General features: G+C 32.4%; 1 protein-coding gene across 10 annotated transcripts in view; it reads right to left on the bottom strand.

The window, feature by feature from the left end:
* LOC127711223 (heat shock 70 kDa protein 14-like) overlaps positions 1 to 16,626 on the bottom strand; it is a 65,901-nt gene extending 49,275 nt beyond the window's left edge. For 7 of the 10 annotated variants that reach the window (XR_007986610.1, XM_052217267.1, XM_052217240.1 and 4 more), the window contains exons 1-8: positions 10,671 to 10,778; positions 7,716 to 7,796; positions 7,214 to 7,345; positions 6,211 to 6,316; positions 3,857 to 3,947; positions 2,916 to 3,020; positions 1,082 to 1,243; positions 572 to 727 (exon numbers count right to left, since the gene is read on the bottom strand). Coding sequence is in view for 9 of the 10 variants with exons in the window: in XM_052217267.1 (XP_052073227.1) it covers positions 572 to 727; positions 1,082 to 1,243; positions 2,916 to 3,020; positions 3,857 to 3,947; positions 6,211 to 6,316; positions 7,214 to 7,345; positions 7,716 to 7,796; positions 10,671 to 10,727 (890 nt within the window). In the remaining variant the exon portion in view is untranslated. Of the gene's footprint in view, positions 1 to 571; positions 728 to 1,081; positions 1,244 to 2,915; positions 3,021 to 3,856; positions 3,948 to 6,210; positions 6,317 to 7,213; positions 7,346 to 7,715; positions 7,797 to 10,670; positions 10,779 to 16,561 lie in introns of those variants that run through there. The other 3 variants (XM_052217254.1, XM_052217271.1, XM_052217262.1) reach the window with 3 other exon arrangements.
* Between the last annotated feature and the right edge of the window lie 827 nt (positions 16,627 to 17,453).

Raw genomic sequence — 17,453 nt, 5'->3', positions numbered from 1 at the left:
TATCACAAATAACCCTCTCAAAGACATCCTGGCTACAGGCTTTTATTCACATGAAAATCAAACAGAAAAGACATCTAAAATCAAAGTCTTAAAAACACTATCTTTATCAGCTATCAGGCTGAATATTAATGTCACATTTATTGAATAACAATTCAGGCCTGACAAACACAGTAAACAGTTGTGTCAAAATAAACACAGTCAACAATTCGGGCCAGAGAAACACAGTTTACTATAATCAGGCCAGACATACACAGTAAACAATTGCTGACACTTAATTCTTAAATTTTGCACTATGCTATTCATTAAAATGAATTCTGTTTTGATTAATGAATACATCAATATTAATTTATCAAAAAGATAAAAGAATAGCTAAACATTCTTAATTATATATGTGTTTCTATAAAATAAAATAAGGAGCTGGAGTCAGTTTCACAAAAAAACTTACGACCAAGATTGATCGTAAGTATACTGAATTGTTCATGACTTACGATCAATCTTAGTCGTAAGTTTTTTTTGTAAAACAGACTCCTGAGTATATTTTACTGTATTGAGGAATACACATCTCTCTTACCTTGAAACCTGACAATGGAAGTCTACCCCTTCAAATAATGAATCAACAGCACATTGGGCATTACCAAGTGTAGATAATGTATGTTTAACATTTTCTGCTTCCAAACGGAGCTTTTTCAGTGATCGTCTGCTTTCTTTCACATCTAATTTGTATTTTCTAAATAAATATATAGAACAAAGTAATTTTTAACACAAAACAGGTTTCTACTTCTTTCCCCAAAAATATTACTGCAATGCACACCTGTACAATTAAGCCTAATCTAATATAGATCTGAAGCAAGCATTAATAGACTAATAGTCGAAAACAAACAATTTTTTTTATATTTCATTGTTTGAAAAAAAATTTTCAACATACAATTTTTTGGGATTAAATATCAAGTTTATTCTCAAATTGGATTGAATTTGTCCTTTAAAATTGGAATTTTAAACTCTTAAATAAATTCAAATTATGTTTTAGATATCACAGAACTATTTTTGTTTACCAGTTAGTAAAATCAAATAAAAAAATTACTTATAAAATTCTGTTGCTAAGTAATCTGTGAGACTGTCTGTAAATTTACTTCCTGCCACTGCTGTGGAATTCTGGGAACAAAATACTCTGTATAAACCATTTTGTACTTTAACAATTGAGACATCTGTAGATTCTCCGCCAATACGGATTACTAAAACATTGCTGTAAGAGTAAAACATAATATGTTCTAGCATGTCATCAATAGTTTGAAAAATTGTCTCTAGCCATGTGAGAACCCTATATGGAGTTAAATATTAAACATCCTCATCTGTCAAGACAAAAAATATCCAGTCTTCAGATATTCACTTCCTGTTGTTTATTCTCCCAGTATCATAAAATATTGTCTAAAAAACATTATACAAATAATCGTAATGCATTTACATCCTTATTGCATCTGCAGCTTCTGGAACAGTAGCCATGTAGATATGAAAATAAATCTTCCTAGCACAAAAATATTTGCATTAAAATAAAAGATCAGAGTTCCAATGTCCCCTGCATTGCACATATTTGATCTTTTCAAGGTACAAGGGCAATACTAAAAAAAAACACTTTTTTTTTGCTTTTAAAACTTTTAATAAATATCTTAAGAGAAATGAAGGCTTGAGAGCAAATTTGCGATTTCTGTTATAATTAATATTTCAAAGAATTGTACACATGCCAGCGCTAACAATACAATTTTCCATATAATTAATCTTTCCAAGGGGCATAACTCTTTTAAAAATAACTGATCGGCACTGATTTTCAAACTCGTCCAAGACATTGCTGATCTAAACCTATGATATAAGTTTCATAAAAATCTGGCAAGAATTATACATGTGAGAGCGCTAACAAAGACCGGACGGACCGACGCACAAACAGATGCCCAGTATGTCTATATCCCCCGCAATGCGTTGAGCGGGGGACAAAAAACTGAGAAGAATAATTTATGCAGTTCAAGGATAGTTGCAAAGTTAAATTGATTAAGGTCATTAGTCATTATTCAACTTCATAGCTTACTATAAAGTATGGGTTTTTCTCATTGTTGAAGGACAACCGTTGCCTATAATTGCTTACATCCATTCATTTGAACTTTGGTGGATAGTTCAAGTTGAAATTAATCAAAAGAAATGGAACTCTTTATTAGAGAAGGTAAAAATGGTCAAGTTGGTATACTTGAATTGTTTTCATCTGTTTCTATGGGCTTTATAAGTTTAATGTAGGTGCATAACTAAGATTTTTTTGCATATATGTGTTATACTTAAATTAAAGTATGGAGCTTCTAGATATTTGTAAATTTTTAAATTAAAGACAAATTTTCACAAAACAGCGATTGAGGTAGATGCAAATGCATGTGGATCTTTTTCGTCCATATACATAAATTCTGCCGAAAACATTTAACAGAAAGATAAAAGATTGATCTTTTTAAAGCATTAATTTGCATCTCTGCCCTCAGTAACAGTTTTTTTGTCAAAAAATCCTAAGAAAGGGCAATAATCTCTGACATCCAAAAGAGACAGTCTGATACACCTTTCAGTTCATGTTCAGGTGTGTTTGAGTTGACTGTTTTGTCTTGAAAACCTGAGAATCAGACCAGTTTAGAACTGTAAAATTGGGTAAAAAAGTGACTTGGTGAGTGGTGACCTGAGGCAATTTTAAAATGTGACCTTCTGGCCTAAGACAGTACCTTTACTACAGTCCCAAAGTTGAATGAGGAGTTATTACTGTAAACAAAAGATATAATTAACAAGTGAGCATGCATCTACTTTTGGCTAGTGCGTAAACTGTTGAATTTATGAGACTTGTAGCATCATATTTACATAACCATTTAAAAATTTTGTAACTTGATTGTACCAACCATTCTAGAGTATTATCTGTCTGTCCAATATCATATGATAAAAGGGCTGACACAGGTTCTGATACTGTTCTTAACACAGAAAATCCAGCTGCATTGGCACTCTCACTGAAAATATATAAAAAAAAAAGAAGCTTTTTATTTCTAGATACCAAGGTTATATTCTGGAACAACCTTGCATACAGAGGTTCAGAGCAACACAGTTGTCACACAACCTAATAAAATTACTACTTGAAAGATAACAATTTTCATATTCAGGTACATTCCTTTATCTCATCTTTATAAATTAACATTAATCAGTATGTTATTGGCTTCAATGGAGCTGTAATGTGGTTATACTGTTATATTTGTTTTGCTTTTAATATACATGCCTATCATTCCCCCTTTGATAAAGAAAATAAATACCCTGAAATTTTGAATTTCATCAAAATGAGGTTTTTTTTGTGTTTAAAGGTACTTTTGATTAATAAAATTATGGAGGTCTTCTCAGATCTTAAAACAATTAGAAGACATTTTTCATACATTCTACACAAATTTACATTTTTTTTTTTAAATATTCACTCAAGTTATTTTTATAAAATATCAGAGATCAAACACAAAATATTATAAAATCTGTCACATTTTCCATTTTCTGTAGAATGATCTCGAGCAACAATTTACTATCAAAGAAAATAAAATTTTGTATTTACTGTAATTCTTTGATGGCAAGAAAATTTATCATTTGTTTTTCCTTTTAACAAGGAAACAGGACCAAGGTATTTCATCATCAAAAAGTCTAGCCCAGATAATTTCAGAAAATGAAAATGATGATTTCCCTTGTTCTTGAGAAGGGTTCAAACTAATAACCTGTGAATTGACATGCTAGTGATCAACAACTTAGACCACTCCTACCTCATATATCTCAAGCCATTCAACACAATTATATATGGAAGTATTATAAAAACCTAATAGCCTGTTTTTGGTCCTCTGAAAAATCACATGGAACAGCTAACACAGAATCATGAATATCTCCGTCACCATGACTTCGTGCTGTCTCTGAAAAATACATTTAAGTGGACATTTTATTCACCATTTTGTGTATACCACAATGTATCAGGCAGATATCCAAATAATAGAAGAATGTGTCTGAGGACACGAATGCACCCACTCAAGCTTGCTTAAAATACATGAAAATACAGAGAGCATTTGATGTCACTGCTAGTTTTTAAAGAGTTCTATTGTTCTAGTGCTTATCATTGTGTATAAGTTTCATAAATTTTAAATGCTCTTTAGGCAAACTTAAGTTAGAGTGGGGAAACAAAAAAAATTCGTAAGGGTTCCGCGGAACCCAGTGTCTCGCCTACTTTTTCTGTTAATCGCAGGCTCAACAAAAATGAGGAAGTAAATCAATAAAAATATTCCTCTTGATACTATCTTTTGATTGTAAGAAGCTTCTGTCCAAGTTTGGTAAAAATCCGGGATAGTTTATGAATCTAATAAATGTTTAAAAACTTTAACTGCAGACTGAATGTAATGTTAACTGGAAGAAAACAAAATTTCCTTCTAGATACTAGCATTTGATCATAAACAAGCTTCTGTTAAAGTTTGGTACAAATCCAAAATAGTATAAGAAAGTTATTAAAATTTTAAAAACTTTAACCACAGAGTGAATGTGTTGTTTCCTGACAGAAAATCTAAGTCCATTTAAAAGTAAAATACGGAAAAAATGGATTTATTATTTTACAAAATTTCCTTCTAGGTACTATCTTATGATCATAAACAAGCTTCTGTCCAAGTTTGGTAGAAACCCAGGATAGTTTAAGAAAGTTATTAAAATTTTAAAAACTTTAACCACAGAGTGAATGTAATATTTCCCGGCAGAAAAACTAAGTCCATTTATAAGTAAAATACAGAAAAAATGGAATTTTATTTTTACAAAATTTACTTCTGGATACTATCTTATGATCATAAACAACCTTCTGTCCAAGTTTGGTAGAAATCCAGGATAGTTTAAGAAAGTTATTAAAATTTCAAAAACTTTAACCACAGAGTGAATATTTGTGGACGCCGCCGACGACGACGCCGACGGAATGTAGGATCGCTATGTCTCGCTTTTTCGACTAAAGTCGAAGGCTCGACAAAAATTGCAATTTTCCAAGTTATAAAAAGGCATAACTCTAGAACGGTAAGTGACTCACTACCCAATTCGAACTCTGTCTGCCAGTTTTGGTTCTTAGCATTTTGCATGAGTTTCACAAAATTTGCATGAGACAAACTTAAGTTAGAGTGTGGAAACGAAAAATAAGCCATTTTTAGAGTTATAAATGGGCACAACTCTAGAATGGTAAATGACTCACTGCCCAAATTCGAACTCTGTCAGTTTTGGTTCTTAGCATTGTGTATGAGTTTCATAACATTTGCATCAGGCAAACTTAAGTTCGAGTGCAGAAATGAAAAAAATTGCAATTTTCCAAGTTATAAAGGGAACTCACTGCCCAAATTCGAACTCTGTCTGCCGTGTGTGAATGTGAGTTTCATAAAATTTGGATTAAGTTAAGAGAGCGGAAACAAAAATGGGACGGACGGAAGGACGGTCAATGGTAACATTTAATACCCCTTTTGCCTAGTATATTTGGATTGTTTACATTTGTTTCTAAGGTCATAAAAAGATTAATAATTCACTTGTTTTGCAATCCTAATTAAACTTTCTTCTTTTATAGATGGCTTTTAGCCTTCAACTTCTTAAAATTTTTAATCTGCTGTTTCAGAAAATATATTACAAATCTATTTTAGTTTTTTTATCAAGAACATTCTGAAAATTGATTTATGGAAAGAGCTTCACAGCTTAAAATTCAGTATTAAATATTTGTCAAGTTTTTTTAATATGTAGCAAAGAGTAACATCTTAAAGTGCAAGTCTAACAAGTGTCTTATGATTTTTCTTGACAAATAATGATATGTACTTGCGTGTTTATTTTAAATAAATCAACTGAATCAGGAACATATATAGATATACTGTTCCCAGGTTGAATAGATAACTTAAATAAATATATTATTGTGGTTTCAATAACTTTTGATGTGTATGGATACTGAATGAAACTAAGAGTGACAACAATCTACTTTTTTTTACCTTAAGTGCAAGATTTACTTTTCTATAATTCTTGACTCACCAGCAGATCAGTTATGCATTGATTTTTAGATATTAGTAAAAAGTGCAAAATGTCCTCTGCATACAGGTGCTGGCTGTACATCACTTCAGTTTATAGATATATGCACATCTTGTCAATATATTACTGAATAATTACTTGTATAGCACCTACCTAACATACGTAGATATATGGCTTCTGCTATTTTAGAAGGAGTGACATCTTTGGGCTGTCCTTTGTGTTCTACTTGGAAAACTGGTTCATCATCTTGTAATATCATCTGAAACAAATTAGCTATATGTAATACATAACACAGATAACAGGTATCACCAAACAATACTGGACAGTAAAACAGACAACATCAACAACCAATACCAGACTTATACAAAAACTAGAACAGTAAAAGTGACACCACCAAAAATCAAACTTGATCTGTCTGTATTTTGTGGTAATAAGCATTGTGTATAATTTTCATAACATTCGGTTGAGGCAAACTTAAGTTAGAGAACGGAAAAGAAAAATTCAGCATTTTTTCTTTTTGTAAAGGGGCATAACTCTAGAACGGTTAAAGTGACACCACCAAAATTCAAACTTGATCTGTATTTTGTGGTAATAAGCATTGTGTATAAGTTTCATGACATTTGGCTGAGGCAAACTAAAGTTAGAGAACGGAAACCAACTTTGGGACATACGGACGTACGTACAAGGGTAAAACTTAATGCCCCCTCCGCTATGGCGGGGGCATAAAAAACCTAACAAACAACATTGAACAACATATGGTCCAGGCACAAAGTGTGTTACTCACTGCAATTTTTAATAACTTGTGGTTTATACAGAATTAGGCTGTATTTCTTGCTAGTAGTGTATGGAAAGAAGTACAGTGGATTTCTAGCTGGAAGTGCATGAACAGAAGTATAATGTTTTCTGGCTTGTAGTTTATAAACAGAATTGGGTTGTATTTCTTGCTTGTAGTAAAGAAACAAGATTAGGGTGTATCAATAGATTCAAGTATTTGAACAGAATTAGAGTGTATTTCTAGCTGGTAGTGTATGGACAGAACTTTGGTGTATTTTTTATTGGAAGTATATGGACAGAACTAAGCTGAATTTCTAGCTTGTAGTATATGGATACAACATTATGATATTTGTTTGTTAGAAAACTGTAAGTGAAATTTAACCTTAACAGGAGAATTGTCCATATATTGCTGTAATAGTTGATCATCACTGCTTCTTCCTAGAATCTGTTTTACATTACAAACAGTATTGTGGGCATTCCTTATCTTTCCTTGTTTTGCTGCACTTCCAACTGCCTGAAAACAGAATAGGTATACATGTATTACTGCCATATTAAAGTTAATATACCATTTGTAAAACTATTGCATTTCTAATGTATTACTTTTCTTAACTCTTCATTTTTCTTCTAAATCATATCTTTTCATAATCAAAATTGATGTAGTATGTTCCTCCTGTGCTCTGTCAAAATTACAGGAATATCCATTAAAAAGTATTATAAGTACAATTGGCTGATTAGAAGTAATTGATTCATTTGATATTAATTCATCTTTCACAGTATAATTTTTGTAAGGTACATTTCTGTTCAGGGGGTAGTTTTTAACATCCCTTTATATAATGCACAACATTAGATTGAAAAAATTTAAAGGTTATATTGTTAATCCTTACCTGATCATGGTCAGTGAATGCTACAATACAAGGAGTTACTCTATCTCCCAGGTCATTTGCTACCACATCTGTTTTACCATCCTAGAAAATAATTATTATACATCTGATATAATGCTATGCAATAAAACTGGTAGATGTAACATGATCAACATCTAGAAAAGAATTCAGCTCAAATTGTGTTAGGGAGATAATGAGTTGTCTTTAACCTGCAGTGAGGTGTAAGCTTTTGCTATATGTTGAATACCTTACTGTGACTTTGAGAAGGAGAACAGCAATAAAAGCATTTTTCCATTTTGAGTGTTTATGGATTTGGTGTCATGAACTAATTATTGTACACCATATACCCTATTTTTCTTTTGACAAAAACTCTAAATTGAACTATAGTACATTGTATATAAATGATTAGCTAACTGAAGGCAGCCAGATCTTTTGCAGTGCTAACTCCACAGATGAGATACATTGTTATGTAATGGTTCATTCCAAAAGTAGAAATCAGGTAATTAAATATGACAGTTCTTATTTGGTTATAATCTTAAAAGTTGCAATTTTATTACAGGGAAATTCTTATTACACAAAAATGAGTGGACAACATTTTTTTGGTGCTAGCCAGTAAAATTTGTTTGTCCACTTACAAGAAACACTAGCTCTGGGCATCTGGTTACTATTTGCCTCCCTTGCTTATTGTGTTTAAAGTAATATTATGAAATTTATCTCCTGTTTCCTCTTATAAAGAAAAGTCAGGTGAAAAAAAATTAAGTCAAGAGTGAAGAAATGTAAACAATCAAAATAATAATTTACCTTCATCAAATTACATTTTCATTCTAGATTTTATAATATGAATATTTTTTAAGAAAATTCCACTATGCAAAAAAACAGAAGTATGTTGGGAATGATTACCTTTTGACTTGCATTTAACACATTTTTATTTCAATTTGTAGCCAATGTGGGGCATAAGGATACATACATGTAATAAGATAGAATGATCCAAATAAAGATGGCAATAAGTTAAACTGATATTATTCCAATAATTATATTGAAGGTTAAAGTACAATTCAAATCATCCAAAAATCAGTGTCATAATGTAATTTCTTTGAATTTATATGGCTTTTGATGACTTTTCATGAAAATGTAACAGACTTGGGCCTTAGGCTTGTTATTAATAATTGTGTTTAAAATACAATTGGGAAACTCCTGAAACTCTCGTTACATAAACAAGAAAAAAGATCTTTGATTAAAAAAAGAACCAGGGTTGAACTTCATTTATTTTTCAATGAGCCATGTGGACCCCCCGTAAAATAGATTTTGGGACCCACAGTAAATCTTAATAGCCCACAAATTGTATGGAAATTATAATTCTCGATACAAATTTTGTCACACCTAGGCCAAGTTTCCTTTTCAAAACAGTTTATAGAACTGCAGACAGGGGACTCTTGAAATATTCACTTTCATTATGTATATAAATGATCTTGTTGTTATTGTTTTTCATTTCATTTTGTAGTGTTGTGTCACATGCTATGAAATGTAGTGTAATAATAATAATAATAAATTCTTTATTTAAAGAGGGTAACTCAATTAGAACTAGTCTAATTTTCATTGAGGCCCTCAAACAAAATACATGTACATGTATACAGTTAACATTTATACATAAAGACAATAAAGATTTGTATTGAATTGAATTATATAAGAGATATATAAATTTTACAAATTGAAGCAACTTAAATCAATAAATTGAAACAATGCATATATACGTTTAACTAAGGGGATCAAACCAAATCAAACAAATGTCTATTAATGCGTGTGGAAAACGTATTTTTCACTTTTGTGATCATTTTTCTTCTGCCAGCTGTGTGCGTCTGTAGTTATTATAGTTAGAATACAGATCTCATTCATAGTTGGTCCATGTATGATCCATGGTTCGTATATATTTCAATGGCGGACGAGGGAAAATTTACAAAAATAAATGATGTTTGATAAGCGATTTGGAAGGAATATAACGAGGCACGAGACAAATTTGGAATATAACCTCAGGAGTCATGCATCAGACCAAAACATTTAAACAACAAAGTTACATGTAGAAACCATAACATGCCAACATAACAGAACAGCCAGAAGAGTTTGCTACACGCATGGGTAATTGAAATCAAGTTGTGAAAACAGAACTGGCCCAACCTCAAGTTTGTGTCAGTCGAATAGAGCTAGGATCCAAGGTTTAGAAAAAAACGCAACAGTTTTAAAACTGGTTTTCTGCAGATTATTGTTCATTTAAGAGGATACCAGTTAGGAAAACATATGAGTTTCCGTGATTTACACTCGATATCATGTGATTTTAATAATAATAATTTTCAAAATGCACTCGCCATGTGGGCTAACTAGATAACATATTCATAAGCCCACATAAAAAAAACACTTGCAAATGGCAAGATGGCAACTGCTAATTTCAAACCCTGAGAACATTGTAAAAAAAATTATATTTCATCCTTAAAATCACCCGAAGAACATGTCATATTCTTTCTTCATAAGGCACACATGATTTAGTGTATCGCCCAGTTTCAACCTTTAAGCTTATGGTTACTTATTTTATAATTATTCTGAACTTTGTGTATTTTTTTATATTTTTATATTTATAATTTATCCACGAGCTGTTTTGTGTATAAAATCCATTATTCTTTCAAATGAACATTAAGATTTTTAAAGTTTCATGACATGATCTTATTAGATTGAACTTTTCTGATATAAGGCAATATAATTGATTAATTCTTGATTTTAAAATGGACAAAATCATGATGTAATAAGGTAGAAAAAATTTCAGTCATTTGTTTTGTAATTTGTTTGATACGATTGACACCGGACAAACCGGGCGGCGTTGTAAAATTCACACTTGCTGTTTAATATTTAAAAAATATGAAACTATTTATTTCACATATGTTATTGAATTCATTTTAAAATTTCGTTTACTTTGTAAACAGCAAGACAAGCTGAAGTCGAACCAAAATGCACACCAAATGCAGCCATGAGATTCTTCAAAATTCTCAAAACACATGTAAATCACTTCCGGTTCGCAGGGTAACACTAAAGACCTGAACGTGGACCCGAAAAGATATATCGAGTCGATTTATTCAAATTGCAATATTTTTTTTAACTAAGCAATGGATTTAAGATGATTAAGAAAAAGTTTAATATCTTATCAAAAGCAAGAATAATTTAGAGAAAATCATTTTTTGATGTTGAAACAATCAATCGAATGGAAGCTATATAGTCATTTCGTACCTTCGCCATTTCGTACCTGAAATTACAATTTTTTACCCATGATCAAAACCATTTCGTACTATGCATAAGGGCCAACTGCATATACCATTTCGTACCATATCGACTAAATACATGTTTACTTCGAATCAACTGTTTGTAAATCGTTAAAATGTTGTATCGACATCGGATGATGGTGATTTTGTAAATCACAGATTCATTATTCACTGAAACACAGGCACTTGTCTCTGAAAAAATACCTACTAGTATATACTTTAATAAAACGCAAAGTATATAGGTATTATTTTGCAGAGACAAGTGCATGTGTAGTCGTGGTCGAAGGGGAATTTCCAAAATATCTATTTCATTTTCATATTACCGACCTACAAGAAGGGCTCAACTCAACATGAAGACTTTGTGGTCGATACTGTTGTCCATTTGACCATTTCCTCAGACAATGACTGCCATGAACTCCAAGAAAACATGTGAACAATGGCAAAATTGGCTTGAAACGTTTACCAACGAAGAGATCGACTATATGGCACTGTTACACATTTTTAATGATACAGTGCTGTCGGCTAAGGTGTGTATGAAGAAGAAGATGTTTTATTTCCATTAAATGGGCTCACAAAGAGCATATTACAATACGACATTATTAAAACAACAATATAAAACAATAATGAAGTGGCGCATTGCATTTGCACCATTTTTTACAAAATCACATCTTTCATTTGCGCCACAAGGTTATATTTCAATTGGGCCAAAAAATAAAAACTACATTTGCGCCATTTTACAGGTAACATATAACGTAAAAGTTTAAAATATTCATTGCTACATCGTGAATAAGTTTTTTTTAGTGTATCCCCCATGGGTAACTAAGTAAGTTCATACTCATTTCTTATATAAAACGGAGAGTCACTTATATATAGGTTTTAAACTATACAGTGTTCTCATGTTTGAGGTGTCAAGATGGACATTGTCAATTTTGAGACAATTAGGCCGTTAGTTTTCTCAATTGGATTGTTTCATATTTTTCATGTCGGGGCTGTTTATAGCCGACTATACGGTATGGGTTTTTCTCATTTTTGAAGGCCGTACAGTTGCCTATAATTGCTTTCATCCACTTCATTTGACTTTGGTGGATAGTTGTCTCATTGGCAATCAAACCACATCTCCTTATTTTTATATAGAGGAAATATGTTTGTTTTTTATGACGACACATATAGGTTATCCAGTGTACATGAGTACATCTGAGCCGTTGCTTACAAGTCTTGTGTCAGAACAAACATTTGGTTTTACTCCAGTGTAGAGGGGGTCAGTGTATAGTGCTTTCTTTTAGGTTTTATATCTCGTTAATTTATAACATAACTGTGTTTTTACATTATTATGAAAAGTCTCTTATTAGGAACGTAGTAGTGTATATATAGTGCTTTCATTCTGGTTACGGTGACTGATTTCGGAGGAATATGTGTTTTAAAGTTATTATCAAAAGTCTCCTTTGAATAAAACTACTTTTTATACTATTTACCTGTATTTACCTGAATTATTGGCGCAATTGAAAGGTTTTATTTTGGCGCAAATGAAATATGGTTTGTGGCGCATATATGAAAGATTATTTTGGCGCAAATGAAATGCCAATTGGCGCAAAAGCAAAGCACCGATAATGAAGTATACATACAAAGAAAAGAAAAAGAAGTTAGAACACGAATGAACTACACACACATATATAAATAAATATGTATGTGTGTGATGGCGGAACCACTAGACTCGAAATATTTTTAGAGTTTAACCAGGATTAATCAATTATCATTTGATTATTAATGGTAATTTAAAAAAAATGTACTGTAAAGCTGAAGAGGCAGAATATACTAAGGGAACGTTTAGAAATATACCCAATTTATTATTGGTGCAATTACTTATTATCGGAATTTATTCTCAATGGTTGCATGGTTAACAGTTATAGCCACGGAGCCATGTTTTTGAATGAAACCAAAATTTTATTTCCTATTTCTATATATATATAGTGTTTGTGGTTATAAATGACAAAATTATCGGCAATGTACACAAAATCATCACTCAGATTTTTTTTCTTCTTCTTACAAGTAAAAATTGAAATCAAGCATTAGCATTATTTCAAAGAAAAAAACTTGAAAAACTATACTATATGTTCATATCACATTGAAAAAAAAAACATATTCTATGCACATGCACATCTATAGAGAAAAATCTGCAACTACAAATAATTGTGTACATTCCAGGCTTAATTCTGAATGCTAAAGCCGCATCATCACAAAAAAACCAGGTCCAAATGGTAGTTTATGAACCATTAATTGTATTTGATTTTTGCAGCTTGGAGACAACAGACAATATCATTCAAAGCGATTTTGACAAAGATCTTTTTAACAAAGTCAATTTTTAATTTCAATAAATTTCTGGGGCTTGTGTTTTTAAATAATGTCCATTCATCGGCAAGAATGTGAAAGTAAATTTTGTTATCTTTATATATTTTTCTAATTAAAACGGAGAAGATCAGTTATTATATTATCAAACCCAATAATTCATCTTTTAGACGTATTTCACTATGTTACATTCACTAGCGTCAGTATGAACAGTTAGACTAATAGCTAGATAATGAGTGCCAATGAGACAACTCTCCATCCAAGTCACAATTTGTAAAAGTAAACCATTATAGGTCAAATTACGGCCTTCAACACGGAGCCTTGGCTCACACCGAACAGCAAGCTATAAAGGGCCCCAAAAATGACTAGTGTAAAACCATTCAAACAGGAAACCAACGGTCTAATCTATATAAAAACGAGGTAATAGCGCATGATTAAATGGTTCCGATGATTTTTTTCCCGTTCGACAAACAAACATAAAAAGGCTGGGACTATTATACTAACGGGTCAATGAAATCTCAACAGATCGATCAGTTTCCAGTCTTATTTGTAGATATTATTTAGCTGATAATTTTTTGGTTATCTATAGTTTCAGGGTATAGTTTACGCCATTACGAGTTGAATGACCGTTATGGAATATCTGATATCACAGATGACGACGAATATGTTCCATCTGTTGTAACCAAAATCTCGTCCTCTTTTCCTCGAATGTAACCTACCGAATCAGACTTTCACCGGGTTTGTACTTACATGTGCCACACGACGGGTGCCACATGTTGAGCAGGCTCTGCTTATCTTTCCGGAGCACCTGAGATCAACCCCTTTTTTTCGTGGGGTTCGTGTTGCTCAATCTTTAGTTTTCTATGTTGTGTTTTGTGTACTGCAATCTAATTAGATTGTGTGTACTGTTGTTTGTCTTTTCCAGGGCCGGATCCAGTATTTTGGAAAGGGGTGGGGGGGGGGGGGGGCGTAGTATTAAAGTTTTTTTTACCTTTATTTGGCTAAAAAACATGAAATAAGTGTAAAATGCATTTTATAGTTAAAGTGTAGGGGTTGAACAATTTTGGTGCCGTATTCTCTCCATCAGTCTATTGTCTATTATGAAATGATTGGATGGATCCAAAGCTATGTACTAATTAATATATTTGATGTGGGATTTGTCAGTAAGAAATGGACATGGAAATTCTCGTTTGCATTGTTGTATGGTTAGTTAGCATAACCTCACAGATTTCTTGTTGTAAACAAGATATACGGCTATTCAATGAAATTTACAATACGACCGACACGAAGAAAGACAAACAAGCAATTTTCATCCAAATGTTTGGTTGAAATGTTTTACCCAACAAGGGAAGTGAGGGGTTCCAAATCAACCAAAGACTACGAATTAGTCGGAAATGACAATGAAGTTGTGAATGACGGTCGACACATGGAGACATATAGGCCACACCCAGCAGGCAGGTTGCAGTCGGGCCTTGAAAAAAGTATTCACTATATCAGTTCGGCGAAACAGACATTCCGGTCAGATATGGGATTCACATGCAACACCCCCCCCCCCCCCCAAAAAAAAAAAATTATGCCCGTTTTTTATTCATCATGTTCATTTGATGCTAAATAATTCTGTTGAAAATATTTTTTTCTAATAGCAAAATAGTGGACAAGATTATTGTTTTCAATCCAGATACGGCCAGAATTTTTGTTTAAGGCAAACATCAGGGTCAGAATTTTTTCTCTAAAATATCTCAGACTGCCCCCTCAGATCAAATGGTCCGTACCTTAGACTTTAAATCTATAGAGCTTACTGACTGGGGTTCACTATTCAGCAATGTTATTAATGGGCTGGGGCGTGTGGGGTTAAACATGTTTTCGTAGGCAAATAATATTGCTGTGGAACTTTTTTTTTCATGAGAGTGTAATAGAGTATTACTTTCTGTTGGGTGGAATTGCGAAATAGAAGTCAATACGTTCTTGCTCAATACTTTGTCGCTTTGAAGGCGTCATGCTTGTCATCCTCAGCCTAAGCAATGTGTTACTGTAATTTGAATTTCAAAATGACTGAGTGACGTTTTTTTCGACAAACTGGTCAACTCCATCGTAGAGAATCACATGACTTTGACATAATCAATAATATATTACAGTAAATAAGAGCGAAAAATATCTTTATAAGTAAAGAATTGTCGCATGAAAATTAAATACACGGGAAATGGCAAAGTTCACGAAGTCTAGTCTGATTAATCATTTTACAAAAAAAAAAGAAAAAAAGGTGCAAGCAAAGGGGGGAGGGGGCGTACGCCCTCTACGCCCCCCTCTGGATCCGCCACTGTTTTCATCATTTTTCGTTTTTTGTCATGGCATTGTCAGTTTGTTTTTTTGTCCCTTTGGTATCTTTCGCCTCTCTTTTACATATAAAAACACAACGAAGCTAAAATATATCATACAATATCAATAATGATTCGTTTGACTTATTTGTAGATCTTTTGTCTGTTGATCATTTCTGCTATATAGGTATCTATATCAACTACTGTTTATAAAAATAAACAAAATAAAAACAAAATGGGAAAGTAGTCGTTGTCCAAGGGCATTATATGAGGGAGGCAAGAGGGGGTCCATTAACAGATTAACAAGTTTTGATTTTGCTCAAAACAGATAACAGTAAATCCAAAACACTGATAACCGATAACAGCAACTTAAATCATCTTAAATGAGAAAACAGAAAACAGTGAATTAAAAAATAAAAAAAAGTTAACAGGGGTCATTTTTTTCACAATAACAGTTCACAACAATGTCAATTTTAAGAAAACAGATAACAGTTAATAAGTCAATAAATGATAACAGCACATATATTTTCAAAATAACAGTTAACAAAAGTTTTAAAAATGCCTTAAACACCTTAAAAGAACAGATCTTGCCAGTCTTTATAACTCCTAAAAGGAGTCGACTGACGATTTCGGCCATGTTAACTTATTAGTATATCTTGTTTTGTAGATAGTTCCTGCTATTACAATTTCTCTGTACCTACAAAGGTTCCGGAAAAAAATCCCACAAAATAGATAAAAAATCGTAATCAAGGGAAATAATTTGACTATTACAAGGAGTCACTGATGATTTCAGTCATTTTAAAAATAAGAAGATTTGGTATGATTGCCATTAGGCAACTAATCACTCGAGACCAAATAGTGTAGATTTGGAAATGCCATATAGACTTACCAGTAGATCTTGCCACATCCTGATCATTTTTGGGATTTAAAGATTCTCTCTGTCCAGTACAGAGTTGCTGTAAAAAAAAAAGAAAACCTACACAACAAATTGATAAATCACTCAAGGGCAAACACTCCAATAAGAAGTCATCTGATGATTTGACTCTAAAATTAGAAGGTATTGTCCTGTCGATCGTATTTTCTACTTCAATACAAATTCTCTCTATCTTGTATTTTTTTTGCCAAAAAATATGAATTTTGGTAAAAATTATCAATCAAGGGCAATAACTCCTATAAGGAGTCGTCTGTTGTTTTGGTCACAAAATGGACAGTATAGATCTTCGACATTCTAAACATTTTCTATATATGATTATATATCTAGGATAACATTAAACAAGACAATATATAGACATTACTTGCATTTTAACCCTATCGGTTCTACATATTAGCCTTGATGGCCATGTTGGTTGGAAGGCGGGGTCAGTAACTTTATGAACTAGATACCATAGGCAATTGTTTCATACGATTCTAAAAGAAAATATAGATGGATGTTGGTTTTGCCATCGCATATGAAACAATTGCCTGTGCTAGATTTCCCAAGAATGAATGTAAGTACCGTATGGAAGGCACTGAAGATTACAAACATACTTTAGTTACTTGCAAAAGTCTGGGTAACGTGAGAAATACTCACCACAGCAGATTAAAACAGATAATGACGGACAACCAGATCATTTTTACCGTTATGGCATTGATTCAGAAGAGGACCTACATAAACTGTTAGTCGACTACAGCACCACTGAATACTCGCATATCTATATCGCACTTGGTTGCTCAGTGTAGAAAAAAATGTGAAAAGATTGGGTTTAAGCATTGCATATTAGAGAGCTGATCTACTGTGCCGG

Source organism: Mytilus californianus, unplaced genomic scaffold (genome assembly GCF_021869535.1).
Source record: "Mytilus californianus isolate M0D057914Y unplaced genomic scaffold, xbMytCali1.0.p SCAF_1, whole genome shotgun sequence".
In the NCBI taxonomy this organism is placed as follows: Eukaryota; Metazoa; Mollusca; class Bivalvia; order Mytilida; family Mytilidae; genus Mytilus; species Mytilus californianus.
Note: the sequence above shows the minus strand (reverse complement) of the source record. Positions and strands in the feature narration are given on the sequence as shown.